Consider the following 21,914-nt stretch of genomic DNA (forward strand, 5'->3'; position numbering starts at 1 on the left):
TTTCATTGAATCTACAAGTCATTGATTTTAAGATACACAATTTCAGAAATTACGAAAGACAAAATGTTATGTATACTATGAAACACCAAACGACTGTAAGACATATCCTTTTTTTAATATTTAAATTCACTTAGCCCACTTATAGTACATCATTAGTTTCATGTGTAGTGTTCAATAATTTATCAGTTTCTATGACACCCAGTTCTCATCACATTACCTGCCCTCCTCAATGACGCATGATCATAAAGAGCCAGATAAAAAGACCGATGTATTCTCGGAATCGTAGGGAAAGCGCAAGTACTAGAAGCATAGCATACCTCTTTAAAAGCCAAAACCCCCCCGCGGCTCGCTGGGTCTCCCAAACTCCCGGGTGGGGGTGTGCATCGCTCCTCCTTCCCGCGCGGAGGTAGCGGCGCAGCCCGCCTCTCGCTGAGTTTCACTTTCCTTTCAGTGGGAAACGAAAGCTGGGCGGCCGCGGTGGGTGGGCGGGGCCTGAGCCACCCGGGGAGGAGCGTCAGGCGATCTAGCGCTAGGCCAGATGACTGGAGGACCCGGCTGCCCCTTCGCGGCCTCTGTGCATTCTCTGCCGAGCTCGGTGCCAGCAAGGCTAGAGAAGCTTTCTCTGAGTTTCCCTAACATCGAACTTCGCAGTGGAGGTTTGACGCTTCCGTGGAAATTGAGGCAAGTTTGGTGTTAATTCTGGAAGCTTTCTTTCCAGGGAAGACATCCAAGGGGGCTTTGCTCAGATGCCACCTGGGCACTCAAGGAATTTATTGGATTTTGCAAATTATAATAATGGTCTATATTCATTACATATATTGGACCCATGATTTTTTGCAACCTGATGTATTTACTTGGATTTCTTGCGTTTTGTTTTTAATTTAAAAAGAAATTCCAAAAGTGTTGTAACCTTGTAAAAAATTTTGAAAAAATGCAGACAGATAAGTAGAAACTGAAATGTCTTTTGCTCCTCAATTCAGTATCATTTTTCTGTATACTTCACCAGAAATTTTCATTCATACAAGTCATTAAAATTATTTTGTAATTTGCCTTTTCCCACTTAACAGTATGTGATGGACCTCTTTTTATTGCAAAACATATAGATATGTCAACCTCATTTTTAAAAAATTGGTGCATAATATGGCAAGTACATCATTTATTTAAACAATTCGTAGGCATTTATGTTGTTTCTAGTTTTTACTGGTATAGATGCAGCACTACACATTTATGTACACATTCGTGTGAATATATTGTGAAAAATTCCTAGAAGTGTAATTGCTAGGTCAGTGAACATATATATTAAGAAATTTGAAAGATTTTTGTCAAATTGTGCAAATCAGAGTGTTTTAGTCTTAATCCCCCTCCAACCTCCTCTCCTTTTTTTTCCTGGAAGAAAGCTAAATTTAGATGTTTAAATATAAAACTTCATTCTATGACTCTTGAAAATCTGGGTTCGAAGTGTTTGAAAATTAAAACAGTGGCTGTAACTGCATGTTTTACAGCATTGAGGTAGTTATATTTCCAAATTGGTCCAGAAAACAAGGCAAATTATTTATATTTTATTTTTATTACAATTATTATTATTATTAGGTTTTTTTTTTTTTTTTGAGGGGGGAGAAGGCCATCGGAAGAGAGAGCGAGAGAGAATCTTAAGCAGGCTCCATGCTCAGCGCAGAGCCTGACCTGGGGCTCAGTCTCAGGACCCTGCAATCATGACCTGAGCCAAAATCAAGAGTTGGACACTTAACCAACCGAGCCACCCAGGTGCCCCTTAAACAAGGCAAATGTTTTAAAACATTTAAAAACATTTCTTTATAGTGTTGTGTAGTGGCAGAGTGAGGCGGGAGGAGGGTGTTTAAAACTAGATATCTAGGCTATCTAACGTGTTCATAGGAACAAAATGGGTAGAATAACATAAGTATATAGTTCCATCTTTATTTATGGAGCACTATCAAAGAACTAAAAAAAAACACTTTTTGTTTTGTTTTTCCTTTTTCACTATTAAAAATGTGTTGTGCTTTTGGCACTTCTATTTTTTTAAATTTTTAATTTTTTATTATTATGTTCAATTAGCCAACATGTAGTATATCATTAGTTTTTGATGTGGTGCTCAAGGATTCATTAGTTGCGTATAATACCCAGTGCTCATCACAACACGTGCTTCTGGCACTTTTACACAATGAGGGGCTTGCAAAGGGGGAAATACTTAACATGTACACAGCCTCAGAAGGTAAGTCCTAATGCCTTCCACATGGGCTGCTTCTTTTAGAGAGAGTAGTCCCAAGATTCATTCCTTCTTATTTGGGGTTTCATCTGGTATGTTCTAATCCATGTACAGAGCACATTACTCAAGAAACATACAACAAATGATTAAAGATGAGGTCTAAATGTGTTGTTGCCATGATGGGTTGGATTTGAAAGACTGTGAGGTGGTTTGTATCATGTTCTAGGCATGTTAATTTTGTTCCTCTTAGGGCATTTAAAGACAGTCAGTTTTCTTTATGGAGAGTCCAGTTGTGAGTAAAGAGCTCAGTTAGCGACCCAGGCCACCCAGGTTTCCTGCATCACATTTTTTGCTGTTTCTTGAAAGACCCTGATTGATTCTGTCGCTACAGTGATGGTGGACTTAGACCTGCTTCTATCATTCACATCTACTTATTTTAAGGGTAAAAATTTGGGGAAGGTTGGGAGCTAGGTTAGTTTAGTTCTTTGGAACCAAAAAGCATTTAAAAAATAATAGACTATTTTTTAGAGCAATTTTAGGTTTACAGCATATTTGAGGGGGAAGTACAGAGTTCTCATATACCCTATCTCTCCGCCCACCCTCATCTCAACCATTATCAATATCTGGCACCAGAGTGGTATATTTGCTGCAGTTGATGAGCCTACACTGAGAAATCATTATCATCAAAAGTTCATACTTTACAATGGGGTTCACTCTTGGGGTTCACTCTTGGTGTTGTACATTATATGAGTTTTGACAAATGTATAATGACATGTATCCACCATTATAGTATCATACAGAAGAATTTCATTGCCCTAAAAATTCTCTTTTGGAGCCAGTTTTTTGAGTCAGGGCTTGAGTTTGGAAATTCAGCTTCCCTGGAATAAAACCATCCTTTTTTCTTTGGTGTGTGCTTATCACCACTTGCTTAGCTCAACTGCATGTTCTCTGCCAACTCCGCCTTTCTCCATCCTTCTCAGATCTCTAGGTTTCATTTTCTTTCCTTTTGTAGCCACACCTACCTGTTTCCCCTTTGTGATCAGCTGTGAAGATTTTCCTTTTGGAATCTGGCCTGCCAGCCTACCCAAATGATAGTAAATGATAGTAAAACCACTGGGTTTTACTGCTGCTATATTTGGCTGACATGAGTAGTTTTGAGATCTTTTTTTTTTTAAGATTTTATTTATTTGCCAGAGAGGGCACGAGAGAGCATGAGAGCACAAGCAGGCAGAGCTGCAGGCAGAGGGAGAGGCAGAAGCAGGCTCCCCGCTGAGCAGGGAGCCAGATGCGGGGCTTGATCCCAGGACCCTGGGATCATGACCCAAGCTGAAGGCAGACGCTTAACCAACTGAGCCACCCAGGCATCCCAGTTTTGAGTCTTGATAGAGTATAGAACAATGTATCTGGAAAACACAAGGCTGGCCCTTTTCTATTCTGTTTCATCAGATTTCCCTCAGTGTCATCTTAAAATCCTATTTCTTGCTCATGGAATTGCCGACTGCCATCATTTCTCTCTTAGTTTAACCTTTCAGGCTGAGCCTCATAAGACTATGAGATTGTTTTTATTTATTTACTTAATTTATTAAGACTGTTTATGACTATTGAAAATAAATACTAAGAGGGCACCTGGGTGGCTCAGATGGTTAAGCGTCTGCCTTCGGCTCAGGTCATGATCCCAGAGTCCTGGGATCGAGTCCTGCATCGGGCTCCCTGCTCAGTGGGGAGCCTGCTTCTCCCTCTGCTTCTCTCTCTCTCTCTCCCTGTCTCTCATGAATAAATAAATAAAATCTTTAAAAAAAAAAAGAAAATAAATACTAAGTAAAAGAGGTTATTATCTGAGTCATTTAACATAATTTATTAATATATGCCACTTATATATTTAGGTGTTTCCCAACTTCCAATTTTCACCTTGCTTCATATCTTGTAAAAGAATTAAAAAGAAATTCGAACAGTTCTTCTCATCCCTAATTTGTTAATTTTTTGGATCTTGAAATAGGAACACTATTGCCAACAAAGGTTCCCTTAAGAGATATTAAATCTATCCCCTAAATGAATTACTGCTTATTTAAAAATTGCATATTAATTACAAGAAGTTTGGAAATTAAGAGAAATAATAAAACAATGAAAAGAGTGATTTGTAATCCCACCAATGAGAGTTACTTTTTAATGACATTTTTGGTATATTTCATCCCAGTCTTCTCTCTCTCTCTCTCTCTGTAGTTATATTTATGTTTTAAAAAATTAGGTTCATACCATATGATTTTTTTTATAATTTCTTTTTTTATTCAATGAAATGTTATAGTCATTTCCCCATCTTTCTTACTCTAAAATGATTGTAATGTCACCATAGTATTTCATTTTATGAGTGTGTCATAATTTACTTATCTTTTATTGTTGCATTTCCATTTTTTTTTTTTGCCATTGTAAATAGTGCTTCAGCTCTTGAATTTGAAATCATCCTTTTATTTTTTGGCAGTTGACAACAACAAAAAAATCCCCCTTTGAAAAATCATCTAGTGTTAATTAAGGAGGAACAAAAAGATATTTAAAAGAATAGACAAAATGGTAATGGAATGATTTCACCCCATTTTCCTAAATGCTGCACTTTTCCTCATCAGTATTTCATTTTATTTGTAAAACACTTAAGGAAAAGAGGCCATAAAAGTGAATCTCTTACATAGAGCTTTATATGTATCTCTGATTATTTTTTATTTATTAAGTTTTAATTTTAATTCCAGTATAGTTAACATACAGTGTTTTATATTAATTTCAGGTGTCCAGTATAGTGATTCAATCATTCCATACATCATCCAGTGCTCATCATGACGAGTGCACTCCTTAATCCCCATCACCTATTTCACCCATTGATTATTTTCTTAATTTAGTATTAATTGGTACTCTTTCAGCTACAAGTGACGGAAAGCCTTTTCAACTAATTTTAAAAACAGCAGAGGAGGGGCATCTGGGTGGCTCAGTTGGTTAAGCGTCTGCCTTTAGCTCAGGTCATGGTCTCACAGTCCTGGGATAGTATCAGAGTATGAAAGTGGAGATAGTTTTTTTTTATTATTATATTCAGTTAGCCAACATATGGTACATTGTTAGTTTTTGATGGAGTGTTCAACAATTCCTTAGTTTTTAAAAGGAAAATGTGATTCTGCTACCAAAAGGAGGGGCAGTGGGCTGGCATAAATGACAGATGTTCACTATGATCATTGTTGAGGTTGTGATAAATGTTGCCAAATTTGTGTCAGGGCTGGCTATAGCAGCTTTTACTCCCAGTGGCAGCATGTGGAATGCTTGTGCAGTGGAAGTATGGAAAGCTGGTTGGTGCTGCTAGATCTGGACCAAGAGTGTTCTATCTTCCATATCTCCATAAATAAGCAACATAAGGTTTTCACTAATGACTTCCTTAAATGCAAATAAAGCAACCAGGAAATCGTGCACTTTTAGAAACTAATACAGAAGATTCTTCACGAAACTAATTAAAGGTTGTTGTCTTGCATTGAAACCTGTATGTCACTGGTCAACCCTTGACATCCTAAGCTTCTTTAGTACTTGTTGTCTAGAACATCTTCTCAAACTTTAATGCATATATAGAATAGCCAGGAATCTTGTGAAAATGCAGATTCAATTCAGTAGGTCTGCAGTGGGACCTAATATTCTGTCTTTTTAATAGACTTCCAGGTGATGCTGATGCTGCTGGCCCAGAGACCTGCTTTTCTATTCTTTTTAAAAAAATTTTTAATTTAAATTCAATTTAGTTAATATATAGTATATTATTAGTTTCAATATATAGTATATTATTATTTTCAGGTAGTTATTCATCAGTTGCATATAACACCCAGTGCTCATTACATTAAGTGCCCTCCTAATGTTCATCACCTAATCACTGCATCTTCCCCCCACCTCCCCTCCGGCACCCTCAATTTGTGCCCTAGAGTTAAGAGTCTCTTATGGTTTGCCTCCCTCTCTGTTTTTATCTTATTTTATTTTTCCTTCCCTTCCCCTATGTTCTTTTGTTCTGTTTCTTAAATTCCACATATTAGTGAAATCATATGGTATTTCTCTTTTTCTGACTGACTTATTTTGCTTAGTATAATACTAATTCCTTCCACGTTGATGTAAATGGTAAAGTATTCTTTTTTGATGGCTGAGTAATATTCCATTGCATATATATATACACTACTTCTTTATCCATTCATCTGTCAGTGGACATCTCGGCTCTTTGCATTGTTTGGCTATTGTGGACATTGCTGCTATAAACATCAGGGTGTATGTGCCCTTTCGAATCACTATGTTTGTATCCTTTGGGTAAATACCTAGTAGTGCAATTGCTGGGTCGTATGGTAGCTCTATTTTCAACTGTTTGAGGAACCTCCATACTGTTTTCCAGAGTGGTTGCACCAGCTTGCATTCCCACCAACAGTGTAGGAGGGTTCCCCTTTCTCCGCATCCCCGCCAACATCTGTCGTTTCCTGACTTGTTAATTTTAGCCATTCTGACCACTGTTAGGTGGTATCTCATTGTGGTTTTAATCTATATTTCCTTGATGCCGAATGATGTGGAGCATTTTTTTCATGTGTCTGTTGGCCACTTGGGATGTCTTCTTTGGAGAAATGTTCATGTCTTCTGCCCGTTACTTGACTGGATTATTTGTTCTTTGGGTGTTGAGCTTGATAAGTTCTTTATAGATTTTGGATACTAGCCCTTTATCTGATTTGCCATTTGCAAATATGTTCTCTCATTCTGTATGTTGTCTTTCAGTTTAGTTGACTGTTTCCTTCGCTGTGCAAAAGCTTTTTATCTTGATGAAGTCCCAAAAGTTCATTTTTGCTTTTGTTTCCCTTGCCTTTGGAGACGTGTCTAGCAAGAAGTTTCTGGGGCCGAGGTCAAAGAATTTGCTGCCCTTGTTCTCCCCTAGGATTTTGATGGACTCCTGCAGAGACCTGCTTTTCTAAGTAGCAAGATTTAAGACCAGTGGTTCCCAATATTTTAACAAAACAAAAAATCAGGACCCACCCCCTCAAAATAATAATTGGTCTTTTAGTATCCATTATTTGAGAAAACACATTGAAAATTACTATACATTCGGAAAAACTTTTACATGAGGTTGTATTTTTGTAGTCATGACAGCATCTGCCTACATTTTGGCATCTTTTGGCAGAACACTAAAGAGCTGAGTTAAAATCAGTATTTGGTTACAGTTGAGCCATCTGCCCCTCATCTTTACTTAAATGTGCACCAATTTCAGTATCTTCATTGGAATAGAAGGACGGGAGGACCTTATAGCAGGTATCAATGAGAAATATTTGTATTCTCAAGACGATTTTTAGTTTGGTTATTTCAGTAGTTTTCAGTGGACAAACTAAAGGCACTAAGTTCTGTAAACTATAGCATTAGGCTTTTTTTGTGTGATTAAACTTCTAAGCACATAATGTCTACTGTTCCATAGTGTTTGAACATCTCATGTGAGTCCAACAGAACAATTCCAAAATCTCTTTGGTATCAAGTAGTGTGCTCTTGACTGATGAAGAACTGCTGTCACATCACATGCCCTCCTTAATGCCCATCACCCATTGTAATTACATTTCTAAGAGTCTATCCTAAAGCTTGATTTAACGTCTGGTTCTTTCTGATGGTCAGATAAACTAGAGGGCTGCAGATTTATTGGCATGGAGACGGGGGAACAACTGAGGAAATCTTTTATATATGCCCCTGAGTGAAGAGAAGGGAGACATAGAGAAGACAATATAATTTATGCTTCCCAGCTTAGACCTGGGCACAGGACTGAGAACTCTGGACAGAGAGCAGCTGCAGGCAGAAGTTGAAGCCCTTTCAGAAAGAATTCAGTGAAATCCAAGGGCACAAGGCAGTGGGAGGAGCTGGGCATGTATCCCACTTCCACATCAAGCCCCTACCTGGAAATAGGAGGGAACCTTAATTCACTGATTGTTTTACCTTGCATTGCCTTGCAGGTACTCAGTGGATACTCTGGAGTGGTAGTGGCAGGGTACAGTCATTGTCACCTTGTTCCAAAACACATGAGAGACTCCTCCTGAGATTCCAAAATATGCTTTGGAGCATTTACGGTTGGCTGAAGTCTGTGTTGTCAGGAGAAAGTAAAAGAGTAGGGGGATTTTGTTTTATGTGGTTAATATGACCTTATTTATAGCTAAGTTTTGTTGTGTCCATGGACCTTTAGTTTGCATGAGGGACATCAAATAGGTAGAGAAAAGTTTTATGCCTAAAAATGTTCACTATAGTGTATTTGTTACAATTGTAAAAAATTGAAAAATAACGAGAATAATCCACAAATTTTTATTGCTACATCAGTCATCAAAAGGTATTTATAAAGAGCTTGGGAAAATTTATGTTATAATGTGAAATGAGAAAAACAGTAAAATATCAGCCATGTCAAAAATATTTCGGAAAAATTACACCTGGGTGGCTCAGTTGGTTAAGCATCCACTTCCTGATTTCAGCTCAGGTCATGATCTCAGGATCGTGGGATTGAGCCCGAAGTGGAACTCTGTGCTGACTGTGGAGCCTGCTTGGGATTCTCTCTCCCTCTCCCACTATTATTCCCCTGCTCTCTTTCTCTCTCTCTCTCTCAAAAAAAAAAAATATATATGTATATATAGGAAAAAAGATTGATACGTACCAAGTAGTGCTTATCCTTAAGTCCTGGAACAATGAGTGATTAATATTTTCTTCATTTTACATTTCTGCATTTTACAAATATTCTCCATAAGTTAGCATTATTTGAAAAATAACAACCTTAAAAATTATAATAAAAATCTTAAAAAAATACATGTATTTCTTTCCTTGGTGGGTATTTGTGTATGTACAAGGGGACTGTTTTCTCTAGGAACAGCAGTGATTTCTCTTTCCAGCTGCCACGGTAATTCTCCAGAATGCATAATTCAGTGGGACACATTTGAATGCTTCCACTTGAATTAAAATGAATATCTAGAAGGAATCACAGGCTTCAGGTTTGGAATGTAAACAAGAGATCTTACCCTCCAACCACCATTCAATTCCTTTGTATACTCTCTCTTTCAAGGGCTAGCCCAGCTTCTGCTTACAGACAAATTACTGCTGCTGGAGTTGGCTTGCTGGCTGTGCGAAAGTTCTTTATTTTGAAATGAAATCTATTTCTTAGTTTTCACACAGTAGGTAGTTTGACCTCCCCTACCCTCATGCCCAAAGACAAGAAATCTAAGTAAATCTAATTATGTCTCTTCCACATGATAGCCTTTTAGGTATTTGAAAACATTAAGTCCTTATTCTTTCATGTGTTCATTCATTCATTCAATGCTTATTTATTGAATGCCCACAAATGCTCTGTGCAAAGTGTAATGGAAGCAGTTGAAGATACAAACTCCCTGCCTTCCAGATGCTCACAGTTTAGGGTCTCAGGTCAAATGCTGAAACTCTGAGATGTGTATGCAGGAGGTTACTGGGGAGTACCCTTGGGAACAACATCTGGGAGAGGTGAGCAAAACGGACAGGCAGAGGGAAGAGCTGCCAGATAGATGCAACAGAGGCCTCAGCTGATCTTAAGGGGAGTTCTGGAGCTTGCTGACCCTTCAGAGCTATTTCACCTTAAGGCAAGGTGGTAAGATTTTTCTACCTGCTATTGTCCAGTCATTGGATAGGGATAAATTTCTTTTCAAGGGTAAATTACCGGACAGGGACTCAGTGGGGACCTGTCAACCAGTGCTCCCTTCAGCCTGAGAAATCATGTTGGTCCTGCAGGAAGAGTGTGTGCAGTGCATCACTATCCTATACAAGTGGAGAGATAGCTATTTTCCACAGTAGAATATAGCCAACCAGTTATTTGACTAGCTCTGAGTACAAAGTGCACGGACAAATAGACAACATGTAGGCTCACCTGAGGAGCCAGGACAGGCTTCCCAGGAAGTCAAGGGTATGGATAGCAAGGAGAGTGCTTGTGAGCAGCCTTTAGGTGGTAGAATTGACAGTCCTCAATGATTGTTTGGGCCTGGGAGTGAGGAGAAAGGAGACACCCAAGTTTCTGGTCTGGACCCCCTTGGTGCCTGTTGTGCTATTTACCAGAGTAGAGAACCTGCTGGAAAGAGTTTTATGGTAGTCTGCTCTGAAGAAGAAAAAAATGGAAACATGTGGGACAAAGGTAAGGAGTGTCTAGCCTAGTTGTCATTTCTAGCCCTAGAGCTTTATAAACCAGACATTTCTTTCAGTCTAAGACTTGTCTGTTTTTGTTTTTGTTTTGTTTTTAATTATGTTAGTTAACATACAGTGCAGTAGGGGCACCTGGGTGGCTCAGGCGGTTAAGTGTCTACCTTCAGCTCAGGTCATGATCCTAGAGTCCTGGGATCGAGCCCCACATCAGGCTCCCTGCTCAGCGGGGAGCCTGCTTCTCCCTCTACCCCTCACCCCACTCTTGTGCTCTCTCTCACTCTTTCTTTCTCTTTAAAAAAAACCATACAGTGCAGTATTGGTTTCTGGAATAGAAGTCAGTGACTTACATATAACCCGGTGCTCATCACAAGTCCTCCCTCCCTTCCTTCCTCCCTCCCTTCCTTCCTTCTTTCCTTCCTTAATTTTTAATTTAAATTCCATTTAGTTAACATATAGTATATTATTAGTTTGAGGGTAGAATGTAGTGATTCATCAGTTGCATATAATACCCAGTGCTCATTACATCAAGTGCCCTCCTTAATGTCCATCACCCAGTTACCCCATCTCCCCACCCACCTCCCCTCCAGCAACCCTGTTTGTTTACTATAGTTAAGAGTCTCTTATGGTTTGCCTCTCTCTCTGTTTTTGTTTTAAAATTTTATTTATTTATTTGACACAGAGAGAGAGAGAGAACAATCAGGGGCAGCTGCGGAGGAAGAGGAAGAAGGCTCACCACCAAGCCGGGAGCCAGATATGGGGTCAGATCCCAGGACACTGGGATCATGGCCTGAGCCAAAGGCAGACGCTCAACCGACTGAGCCACCCAGGCGCCCCTCCATCTCTGTTTTTATCTTATTTTATTTTTCCTTCGCTTCCCCTATGTTCATCTGTTTTGTTTCTTAAATTCCACATATAAGTGAGATCATATGGTATTTGTCTTTCTCTGATTTATTTCACTTAGCATAATACACTCTAGTTCCATCCACATAAGACTTGTCTCTTTGGAATCAGAACTGATCACATGAATATGCTTTCCCTCTTCCCTTATCCTTACCTACCTGTGGTATGTTTTCACAGAACTCCCACCAAAGCTGACTCATGTGAACTCTTCCTGGAAGTGTGCAGTCCTGAAGACAGGCCGGGCAGCCCCAGTGGCCTAGGGATTGGAATGATCTTTAATGATTCAGGTGTTGGGGACCCTGAGGAAATTTGCCAGTGCATCCTGGCTGTGTCAGCATTTCTCAGCAGAACGCATTGAGAAGAAGGAAGAGAACAACATGAAGAGGAAGAAGGAGGAGCTAAAGGAGCGCCTCAGTGCCTGGGACTGTCCTCATGGTCATTAGATCCCTCACATCTTTCTCTTTTTGCTGCATAGAAATGCTTTGCTCACCCATTACTCTGAAGCAGCAGAGCTTTGTGGTTAATGACTCCTGATTTCTTATGCCTCCATTTCTGCATCTGTAAAATGGGAATAATCGTAGTCCTGAGCACATAGGGTTGTTGGGAGGGGTAAGTGAGATAATCTATGGAAAGTGCTTTAGATTAATGCTTGGCTTCTAGCAGCAGCCAGCATTAGTTTCTGTCTTTACTGTACACCTGTGTGCTAGGATGTCCTAGAGGCAAGGTGCTTCTGCTGATTCAGGAGCCGAAATATGTGATTACTTGCTGTCCCTGGATTTTTTTTTCCATCTTAATGCCCTATTTTATATACGCAAAAGTCCTTTCCCCGGGAACTCTGAGATTAGTGGTATTTCCTCCCTCTTAAATTACTCACCTTGTTGGGGTCAGCTGAGCCCAAGTTAAGTTGGGAAAGGAGAGATTGGTTGCTAATACATCAGAGAAATGCTGTCTTTTGGCTTTCTCACATCTTTGTAAGTTACTTTTGGCTTCCAGCCTCTGGAGGTGAGCTTAGATTAGTGAATCTCCCCCAGAGCTTCCCCCCCCCCCCGATTTCCTTCAGCCACATGGTGAGGACTGGGCAGGGGCCTTTCCGCTGGAGTCTGAAATAGACTAGCTAGGAAATTACTTTTCTCTGAGCTCCATAGATGTCCATTCTGACTCAACTCTGTAGGGAACAACTTAAGTGAGAGGAATGCTCCCAGTTATGGTTTCTGTAATGTTTCTTTGTCTTTGCTCTTGTAACAATTGCTTGTACTGCTCATTTGACATTGCATAATACTCTTTCTTGTGACAGCTCTCTTTTCCTAATGAACTATTAAAAGTTTTACTGCTGGATGTGAGGGCGATCTGGCTGCGACATCTGTCACCCCGTTGATTGCCAGGGTTGATGCGGCTGATCTGGCTGGCTAGGCAGGTGTCCCCTTCCTCCCTCACCACTCCACGGGCGCCCCGCCCGAAGCTGCGCGCTTGGTCCAAGAGGATGACCTTCCCTGATAGGGGAGGACCATTCCTCCGTCAAGGGTATACAGTAGCTGCGCTCCCCTGCTAGGACCCCCAAACAAGCTCTCCAGGTCCATTTGTAGGAGAACATAGGGTAGTCAAGCTTCCGAAACTCCAGACACATCCAAATGAGGCGCTGCAGGTGGCAGTCTGCCTTGCTTTAAAAAAAAAAAAAATGTACTGCTATTTCGCTTTTCAGAGTCCCATGATTTATCTCTCCTCTCCAATTTTTTGCAAGCTCTTTAGTGAAGTCTTTGTACCTCTGAAAGTATTTTGCAGGATTTCATGTCCTTAGTAGGTCTTAGAAAAACTGATTTTTGTTGAGTCCCTTAGCTTGCCCTTGTCCTCAGTATTTTTTCTTCTCTTCCCTGTATAGGCCCAGTTGGTTTACACAACATTGGACAGACCTGCTGTCTTAACTCCCTGATTCAGGTATTAATTATGAATGTGGGCTTCACCAAGATATTGAAGAGGTGAGACTAACATGTATATTATTGTACATTTTCATATATTCAGTTTTTCACAGTGACTTGTACTTTTAAAAGTCTTCTTTGAACAGTTGCCAGAGAAAAGATCTTGTTCTGAATAATAATCACCTAAGAAGTTTAGAAAGAAATATGAATGCCTGTTTCCATCACCAGGTTTCAGTTGGTCTAGCGTGGGGCTCAGATACTGGTACTTTTATTTTTAATTTATTTTAATTAATTAGTTTTTGTTGTTTTTAAATTTAAAATCAATTTAATTAACATATAGTGTATTATTAATTTCAGAGGTAGAATTTAGTGATTCATCAGTTGCATGTAACACCCAGTGCTCACTCCATCAAGTGCCCCCTTTAATGCCCATCACCCAATTACCCCATCCCTCCCATCCACCTCCCCTCCAGCAACCCTCAGTTTATTTCCTATAGTTAAGAGTCTCTAATGGTTTGTCTCCGTCTCTGATTTTGTCTTATTTTCTTTTTCCTTCCCTTCCCCTATATTAATCTGTTTTGTTTCTTAAATTCCACACTTTTAAAGACTCCCCAGCTGATTTGAAACTGCAGCCAGGATTGACAGCCACTGATTTGGTTAAAACAATGTTGGGAGTAGATCAATATCAGAAATATCAGAGGAGGAATAAATCAACAATTAGGCCCCTGAATCTCTCCATTGGTTTCTCTCAAACAGGACACACACACGCAAAGTGTATATATGTATGTATATATATTTATACATGTATGTACTTTATCACACATTCTTTTTTAAAAAAGGTTTGTTTACTTATTAATTTAATTTATTTTTTAGAAAGGTTTTTTTCTTGCCCCTAAATTCTTTTTTATTTTTTTATTTTTTTTAAAGATTTTATTTATTTTTTTTGTCAGAGAGAGAGAGAACAAGCAGGGGGAGCGGCAGGCAGAGCAGGAAGAAGGAGAAGCAGGCTCTCTGCCAAGCGAGGAGCCCAATGTGGAACTTGATCCCAGGACTCTGGGATCATGACCTGTGCTGAAGGCAGATGCATAACCGACTGAGCCACCCGGGCGTCCCCCTAAATTCTTTTTTTAAAGTTTTTTATTTCAATTCCAGTTAGTTACCATACAGTGTAATATTAGTTTCAGGTGTACAATATAGTGATTCAGCACTTCCATACATCACCTGGTGCTCATCACAAGTGCACTCCTTCATCCCCATCACCTATTTTACCCATCCCCCTGCCCACCTCCCCTCTAGTAACCAGCAGTTTGTTCTCTGTAGTTAAGAATCTGTTTCTTAGTTGGCCCCTCTCTTTCTTTTTACCTCTATGCTCATTTGTTTTGTTTCTTAAATTCCATAAATGAGTGCAGTCCTGTGGTATTGTCTTTCTCTGACTTATTTTCACTTTAGCGTAATACTCCTCCATCCATGTTGTTGCAAATGGCAAGAATTCATTCTTTTTTATGGTCCAGTAATATTCCATTATATTATGGGATAACAATATAATGGAATATTAAGATAATAACCTCTTTTGTTAGGTTTATTCGTAGGTATCTTACAGTTTTTGGTGCAATTGTAAATAGGATTGATTCCTTGATTCCTCTTTCTTCTGCCTCATTGTTACTGTATAGAAATGCAGCTGATTTCTGTGCTTTGATTTTATATCCTGCCACTGCTGAATTCCTGTATCAGTTCTAGCAGTTTGTTTTTTTTTTTCCAGTCAATGAAAGGAAAACTTTATTGAGGCCCCAGGCCCTTAGGGCTCGGGCAGGAGGCTGCCCTGTGGGCAAAGGAAGAGCCGGTGGAGGGGCCTTATTTGACCTTCTTTTTGGGGCGCAAGATGTTGGTGTGGCTCCACTTCTTGCGGCAGTTGACAGCACGGGGGTGCAGGCGAGCGTAACACTTGCGGCAGATCATCTTGTCACAGTTGTATTTCTGGGCCAGCTAGCGGAGGGAAGGCTCGATGATGCCGCCCGGGAGGCGAAGCACCAAGTGCAGGGTGGACTCTTTCTGGATATTATAGTCTGACAGAGTACGGCCATCTTCCAGCTGTTTGCCCGCAAAAATCAGACGCTGCTGGTCAGGTGGGATGCCCTCCTTGTCTTGGATTTTGGCTTTGACATTCTCAATGGTGTCACTGGGCTCGACCTCGAGGGTGATGGTCTTGCCCGTCAGGGTCTTCACAAAGATCTGCATCTCTGCATCTGGCGCGAATCCGCAAGGCCGCTGCCACCAAACCACTCGACCACCCCGTTGAAGAGAAAGAGTTCTAGCAGTTTTTTGGTGGAGTCTTTTGGGTTTTCCACACAGAGTATCATGTCATCTGTGAAGTGTGAGAGTTCGACTTCTTTGCCTATTTGGATGCCTTTTATTTCTTTTTGTTGCCTGATTGCTGAGGCTAAGGACTTCTAGTACTATGTAGAAAAACAGTGGTGAGAATGTTCTGTCCCTGTCCTGTTCATGAGCTTAGGGGAAAAGCTCTCAGTTTTTCTCCATTGAGGATGATATTCTCTGTGGGTTTTCATATATGTCTTTTATGATCTTGAGGTATGTTCCCTCTATCCCTACATGGTGGAAAGTTTTTATCAAGAAGGGTTGTTGTATTTTGTCAAATGCTTTTTCTGCATCTGAGAGAATCATGTGGTTCTTGTCCTTTCTTTTATTAATGTGGTGTATCACATTGACTGATTTATGGATATTGTTATGACCCTTGCAGCCCAGGAATAAATCCCACTTGGTCCTGGTGAATAATCCTTTGAATGTACTGTTGGATCCTATTACCTAGTATCTTGGTGAGAATTTTTGCATCCATGTTCATCTAGGACATGGGTATGAATTCTCCTTTTTGATGGGGTCTTTGTCTGGTTTGTCTGGTTTGGGGATAAGTGTAATGCTGGCCTCAAAGAATGAGTTTGGAAGTTTTCCTTCCGTTTCTATTTTTTGAACCAGCTTCAGAAAAATAGGTATTAGTTCTTCTTTATTTATTTTATTTTTTAATTTAAATTCAATTAGCCAAAGTATTGGTTTTTTGATATAATGTTCAATGATTCATCAGTTCAGTATAACACCCAGTGCTCATCTCATCATGTTCTTCTTTAAATGTTTGGTAGAATTCCCCTGGGAAGCCATCCAGCTCTGGATTCTTGTTTTTTGGGGAGATTTTCGATTACTGTGTCAATTTCCTTGCTGGTTATGGATCTGTTCAGGTTTTTTATTTCTTCCTGGTTCAGTTTTGGTAGTTTATATGTTTCTAGGAATGCATCCATTTCATCCAGATTGCCTAATTTGTTGGCATATTGTTGCTCATAATATGTTCTTATAATTGTTTGTATTTCTTTGGGGTTGTTTGTGATCTCTTTCATTCATGATTTTATTAATTTGGGGTCTTTCTCTTTTCTTTTGATAAGTCTGGCTAGGGGTTTATCGATCGTAATTCTGAGAACCAGCTCCTAGTTTCACTGCTCTGTTCTACTGTTTTTTTCTTTTTTTTTTTAATATTTATTTGACAGAGAGACAGAAAGAGAGGGAACACAAGCAGGGGGAGTTGGAGAGGGAGAAGCAGGCTCTCCGCCAACCAGGGAGCCCGATGTAGGGCTTGATGCGGGGCTCAATCCCAGGACAAGACCTGAGCTGATGGCAGATGCTTAACAACTGAGCCACCCAGGCGTTCCCCCCTTTTTTTAATTTCTATTAATTAAATTCATTGATTTCTGCTCTCATCTGTATTAATTCTCTTCTCCTGCTGGATTTAGGCTTTATTTGCTGTCTTTTCTCCAGCTCCTTTAGATGTAAGGTTCGTTGTGTATTTGAGACTTTTCTTGTTTCTTGAGGAAGGCCTGTGTTGCTATATACTTCCCTCTTAGGACCATCTTTGCTGCATCCCAAAGTTTCTGAACAACTGTTTTCATTTTTATTTTATTTGTTTCCATGTATTTTTTAATTCTTTAATTTCCTAGTTGACCCATTCATTCTTTAGTAGGATGTTCTTTAACCTCCATGTATTTGTGGTCTTTCCTTGTAGTTGACTTCAAGTTTTAAAGCATTGTGGTCTGAAAATATGCATGGAATAATCTCAGTCATTTGGTATTGGTTGAAACCTGATTTGTGATCCAGTATGTGATCTCTTCTGGAGAATGTTCCATGTGCATTTGAGAAGAAAGTGCATTCTGCTGCTTTGGGATGAAATCCTCTGAATGTAACTGTGAAGTCCATCTGGTCCAGGGTGTCATTCAGAGCCCTTATTTCCTTGCTGATCTTTTGCATAGATGATCTATCCATTGCTGTGAGTGAGTTGTTAAAGTCCCCTACTATTAATGTATTATTATCAATGTGTTTCTTTAATTTTGTTATTAATTGGTTTATATAATTGGCTGCTCCCATTTTGGGGGCATAAATATTTACAATTGCTAGATCTTCTTGTTGGATAGGCCCTTTTATTATGATAGAGTGTCCTTCTTCATCTCTTATTACAGTCTTTGGTTTAAAATCTAGTTTTTCTGATATAAGGATGGCTACTTCAGCTTTCTTTAGATGTCCATTGGCATGATAAATTGTTCCCCACTCCCTCACTTTCTTTTTTTTTAAAGATTTTATTTATTTATTTATTTGAGAGAGAGACAGATAGTGAGAGAGATAGCAAGAGAGAGCACAAGCGGAGAGGAGAGGGAGAAGCAGGCTCCCGCCGAGCAGGGAGCCTGATGTGGGGCTCCATCCCAGGACCCTGGGATCATGACCTGAGCCGAAGGCAGACACTTATCTGACTGAGCCACCCAGGTGCCCCTCCACTCCTTCACTTTCTATCTGGAGGTGTCTTTGGGTCTAAAATGAGTGTCTTGTAAGCAGCATATCGATGGGTCTTGTGTTTTTATCTTTCCTGATACCCTGTGTCTTTTGATTGGAGAATTTAGTCCATTTGCATTCAGAGTAAGTATTGAAAGATCTGAAGTTAGTGCCATTGTATTACCTGTAAAGTTGCTGTTCCTGTATATTGTCTCTGTTCCTTTCTGGGTTTTGTTACTTTTGGGCTCTCTGTTCACTCAAGGGATACCCTTTGATAATTCTTGCAGGGCTGGTTTAATGTTCACAGATTCCTTTAGTTTTTGTTTGTCCTGGAAACTCTTTCAGCTATTTTCTCGTCAAATAAATTTTCTGTCCCCTGTTCTCCCTCTTCTTCTTCTGGGACTCCTATAATACGGATGTTATTACAGTTATAACTCAGTCCCTGAGTTCCCTAAGTCTATTCTCATGTTGCATAATTCTTCTTTCTCTCTTTTGTTCAGCTTCATTGCTTTCCATTATTTTGTTGTCTAGGTCATTAATTCAGGGGTTTGTGTTGGTTTTCTGGGGGAGGGGCTCACCACACTGGTACTTAGGCAAGCATGACTGAGAAGGGTTGTTTTACTGGAGCTCAGGGATATGGGGCTTGGTGTAGGTAAGTTAGGCAGCCTGTTTTGGCACTGTGCTGCTTCCCACAGTTGGCTCTGTGTTCATGCTGAGGGGTGGGGGAGGGAAATGGTGCCACCTGGCTCTCTTATTCCTGAGTGGGTCCCTGTGCATGGTCCCTCTCAGGGATGTGCTCTGAGAGGAGCAAATAATCTCCCCACTGTATGCCCCAGGCACACTTCAGTTCCCTGTTTCCATGCTATCTGACCCCCGGGTTGTTTCCTGCCTTCTCTCCAGGAACAGCACAGTGACCTCTAGGCTCTATTCCAGTCAAGCCCTCTGATCTTGGCCCTGGCCCTCTGATCTCTGGCTATAGTTTCTGCTTTAAGCCCTACTGACTACAAGAACTCATGAAATTCTACTCCTCTTCTTTTCTAAGCCAATGGCTTTGGGGAAATGTTCTTCTTGTGTGTTCTCCTGTGTGCTCCTCTCTCTCTCTCCCCCTTCTCCATGACCATGGCTCCCTCCCCTCTGCAGCACCTGCAGTCTGTTTTTCCTCTAAACCACATCTCTGCATTTCCTACATTCTTTAATGTGGCCTCTTCTCTCCCTTTATTTTATTTTTTTAAAAAGATTTTACTTATTTATTTGACACAGAGAGAGAACAGAGAACAAGAGAGAAAACAAGAGAACATTTAGTTATTGGAAGAGGGAGAAGCAGGCTCCTCACTGAGCAGGGAGCCTGATGTGGGACTCGATCCCAGGACCCTGGGATCATGACCTGAGTGGAAGGCAGTTGCTTAACCAACTAAGCCATCCAGGCACCCTCTTCTCTCCCTTTAGTTGTGGAGTTTGTTCTGTCTTCAGGTCAACTTTTGCGTTGATCTGATGGTTATCTAGTGTTCCTGGGACTAGTTGTGTTCCTCCTCCTATTGGCTCAGGCAATGAGAGATGCCTATAATTAAATAAATCATTTTCAAAATAAACTGACATTCTTTCATGTCCTTTATTGCCAGGACCTAGATCAGTATTTGCCTTTTCACTTTGGAGTACTTCAGCCTGGACACTTTGCTGTGGACCCGGGACCCTCTTCATCTGCCCTTCATTTAAGTGTGATTGTTGGGCAGAGTGGGGAGAGGGGTGAGGCAAGAGTTGTCTGATTTCCACTCCCCGTCCCGCCTTGAGAGGATACTCTCTATAGCCAATTTGCTAATATGGTACTTCTCAGCCTTGTTTATACATTTAAAACATCTGGGAAACTTAAAAATTCTGATAACTGGGCTCCACTATCAGAAATTCTGATTTAAAAAAATTCTGATTTAGTTAGTCTGCAAAGTGGCCTGGACATGGAGAGTTTGGGAAGGTTCCCCAAGTGATTCCAGTATGCATCTAGCATTGAGAACTGTGGGGATAAGGAGGTTCACGGATGTTCTTATTTGGCAGGATAACAGTACCAAGGGGAACAGAAGAACAGAGGAGAAGTGTTCCCTTCCAGTTGCTCTTGCTACTGGAGAGGATGCAGGACAGCCGGCAGAAAGCAGTGCAACCTATGGAGCTTGCCTACTGTCTCCAGAAGTACAATGTTCCAAGTAAGATAACCTTCTCAGCTCTGAAAGAGAGGGAGAAGGAGGAGGTTGGGGAAGGGGAAAGTGGGGGGAGTGCCTCAAAGAATGAGTCAGGAGCTGTTCCCTCCTCTTTTTTGTTTTGGAAGAGTTTTTGAAGGGATAAGTATTAGTTCTTTAAATGTTTCTTATAATTAAGCCAATTCTGGACCTGGGCTTTTCTTTGTGGGAAGTTTCAAAATGACTGATTCAATCATTTTCCTTTTTATAGTTAGGGTTCTTTCTTCAGGTTGAAAAACTGAACTCCCTTTAGCAATTTTTTGTAAGAAAGTGTAGTGGTGATGAACTTCCTTAGCATTTGTCTGGGAAAGTCTTTATCTCTCTTTCACTTCTAAAGTAAAGTTTTCCAGATTGGCAGTTTTTTTCTTTTATCACTTTGAATATGTCATTCCACTGTCTCCTGGCATGTAAGGGTTGTGCTGAGAAATCCCCTGATAGCCTTATGGGGAGTTCCCTTGTAAGTGATAAGCTCCCTTTCTCTTAATTATTTTAAGATCTCTCCTTGTCATTGATTTTTTTATTAGGTTCAATTAGCCAACATATAGTAAGTACATCATTAATTTTTTAAAAATTTTTTGTTAATCACCATACATTACATCATTAGTTTTTAATGTAGTGTTCCATGATGTATTGTTTGTGCATAACACCCAGTGCTCCACGCAGAACATGCCCTCTTTAATACCCATCACCAGGCTAACCCATCCCCCTGCCCCCTCCCCTCTAGAACCCTCAGTACATCATTAATTTTTGATATAGTGTTTAATGATTCATTAGTTGCTTGTCATTGATTTTTAAAAGTTTTACTATTGATGTGTCTTGAGTTGAATGTGTTTGGGGTCTTAAGAGCTTCATGAACTTTGATGTCTAAATCTCTCCCCAGATTTGGGAAGTCTCAGCCACTATTTCTCTCTCTCTTTTTTTAAAATTTTATTTATATTCAATTAATTAACATATAGTATATTATTAATTTCAAAAGTAGAGTTCAGTGATTCATCAGTTGTATATAACATCCATGTGCTCATTATATTCAGCAACCCTCCCCGCCCCCAGCAACCCTCAGTTTGTTTCCTATAGTTAAGACTCTTATGGTTATCTCCCTTTCTGATTTCATCTCGTTTTATTTTCCTCTCCCTTCTGATATGCTCCTTCATTTTATTTCTTAAAATCCACATATGTGTGAAATCATATGATAATTGTCTTTCTCTGATTGACTTATTTATAGCTGAGCATAATACTCTCTAGTTCTATCCATGTCCTTGCAATTGGTAAGATTTCATTTTTTTGATGGCTGAGTAATATTCCATTGTGTATATATATATCCATGCATCTGTCGATGGACATGGCTCTTTTCATAGTTTGGTTATTGTGGACATTGCTGTTATAAACATTGGGGTGCAGGTGCCCCTTTGTATCACTATGTTTGTATCCTTGGATAGTAGTGCAATTGCTGGGTTGAAGGGTAACTCTAGTTACAAGTTTTTTAAAGATTTTATTTATTTATTTGACAGAGGGACAGTGAGAGAGGGAACACAAGCAGGGGGAGAGGGAGAGGGAGAAGCAGGCTTCCCGCTGAGCAGGGAGCCCATTGTGGGGCTCGATCCCAGGACCATGATCCCAGGATCATTACCTGAGCTGAAGGCAAACGCTTAACAACTGAGCCATCCAGGCATC

At 40.1% G+C, this 21,914-nt stretch overlaps 1 protein-coding gene and 1 pseudogene across 5 annotated transcripts in view; one reads left to right on the forward strand and one right to left on the reverse strand.

Annotated features, from left to right (window-relative positions):
- Nucleotides 1–530: 530 nt before the first annotated feature.
- The window catches only part of USP18 (ubiquitin specific peptidase 18), a 61,472-nt gene continuing 40,088 nt past the window's right edge, over nt 531–21,914 (forward strand). For 2 of the 5 annotated variants that reach the window (XM_027592586.1, XM_027592588.1), the window contains exons 1-4: nt 531–681; nt 11,465–11,722; nt 13,164–13,260; nt 20,065–20,210. In XM_027592586.1, coding sequence (XP_027448387.1) covers nt 11,566–11,722; nt 13,164–13,260; nt 20,065–20,210 — 400 coding nt within the window. In that variant the 5' untranslated portion in view covers nt 531–681; nt 11,465–11,565. Of the gene's footprint in view, nt 682–11,464; nt 11,897–13,163; nt 13,261–20,064; nt 20,211–21,914 lie in introns of those variants that run through there. The other 3 variants (XM_027592585.1, XM_027592587.2, XM_027592589.1) reach the window with 2 other exon arrangements.
- LOC113921671 lies at nt 15,052–15,506 on the reverse strand (annotated as a pseudogene).

The sequence above is a fragment of the Zalophus californianus genome, chromosome 9 (assembly GCF_009762305.2).
Source record: "Zalophus californianus isolate mZalCal1 chromosome 9, mZalCal1.pri.v2, whole genome shotgun sequence".
NCBI classification, from domain to species: Eukaryota; Metazoa; Chordata; class Mammalia; order Carnivora; family Otariidae; genus Zalophus; species Zalophus californianus.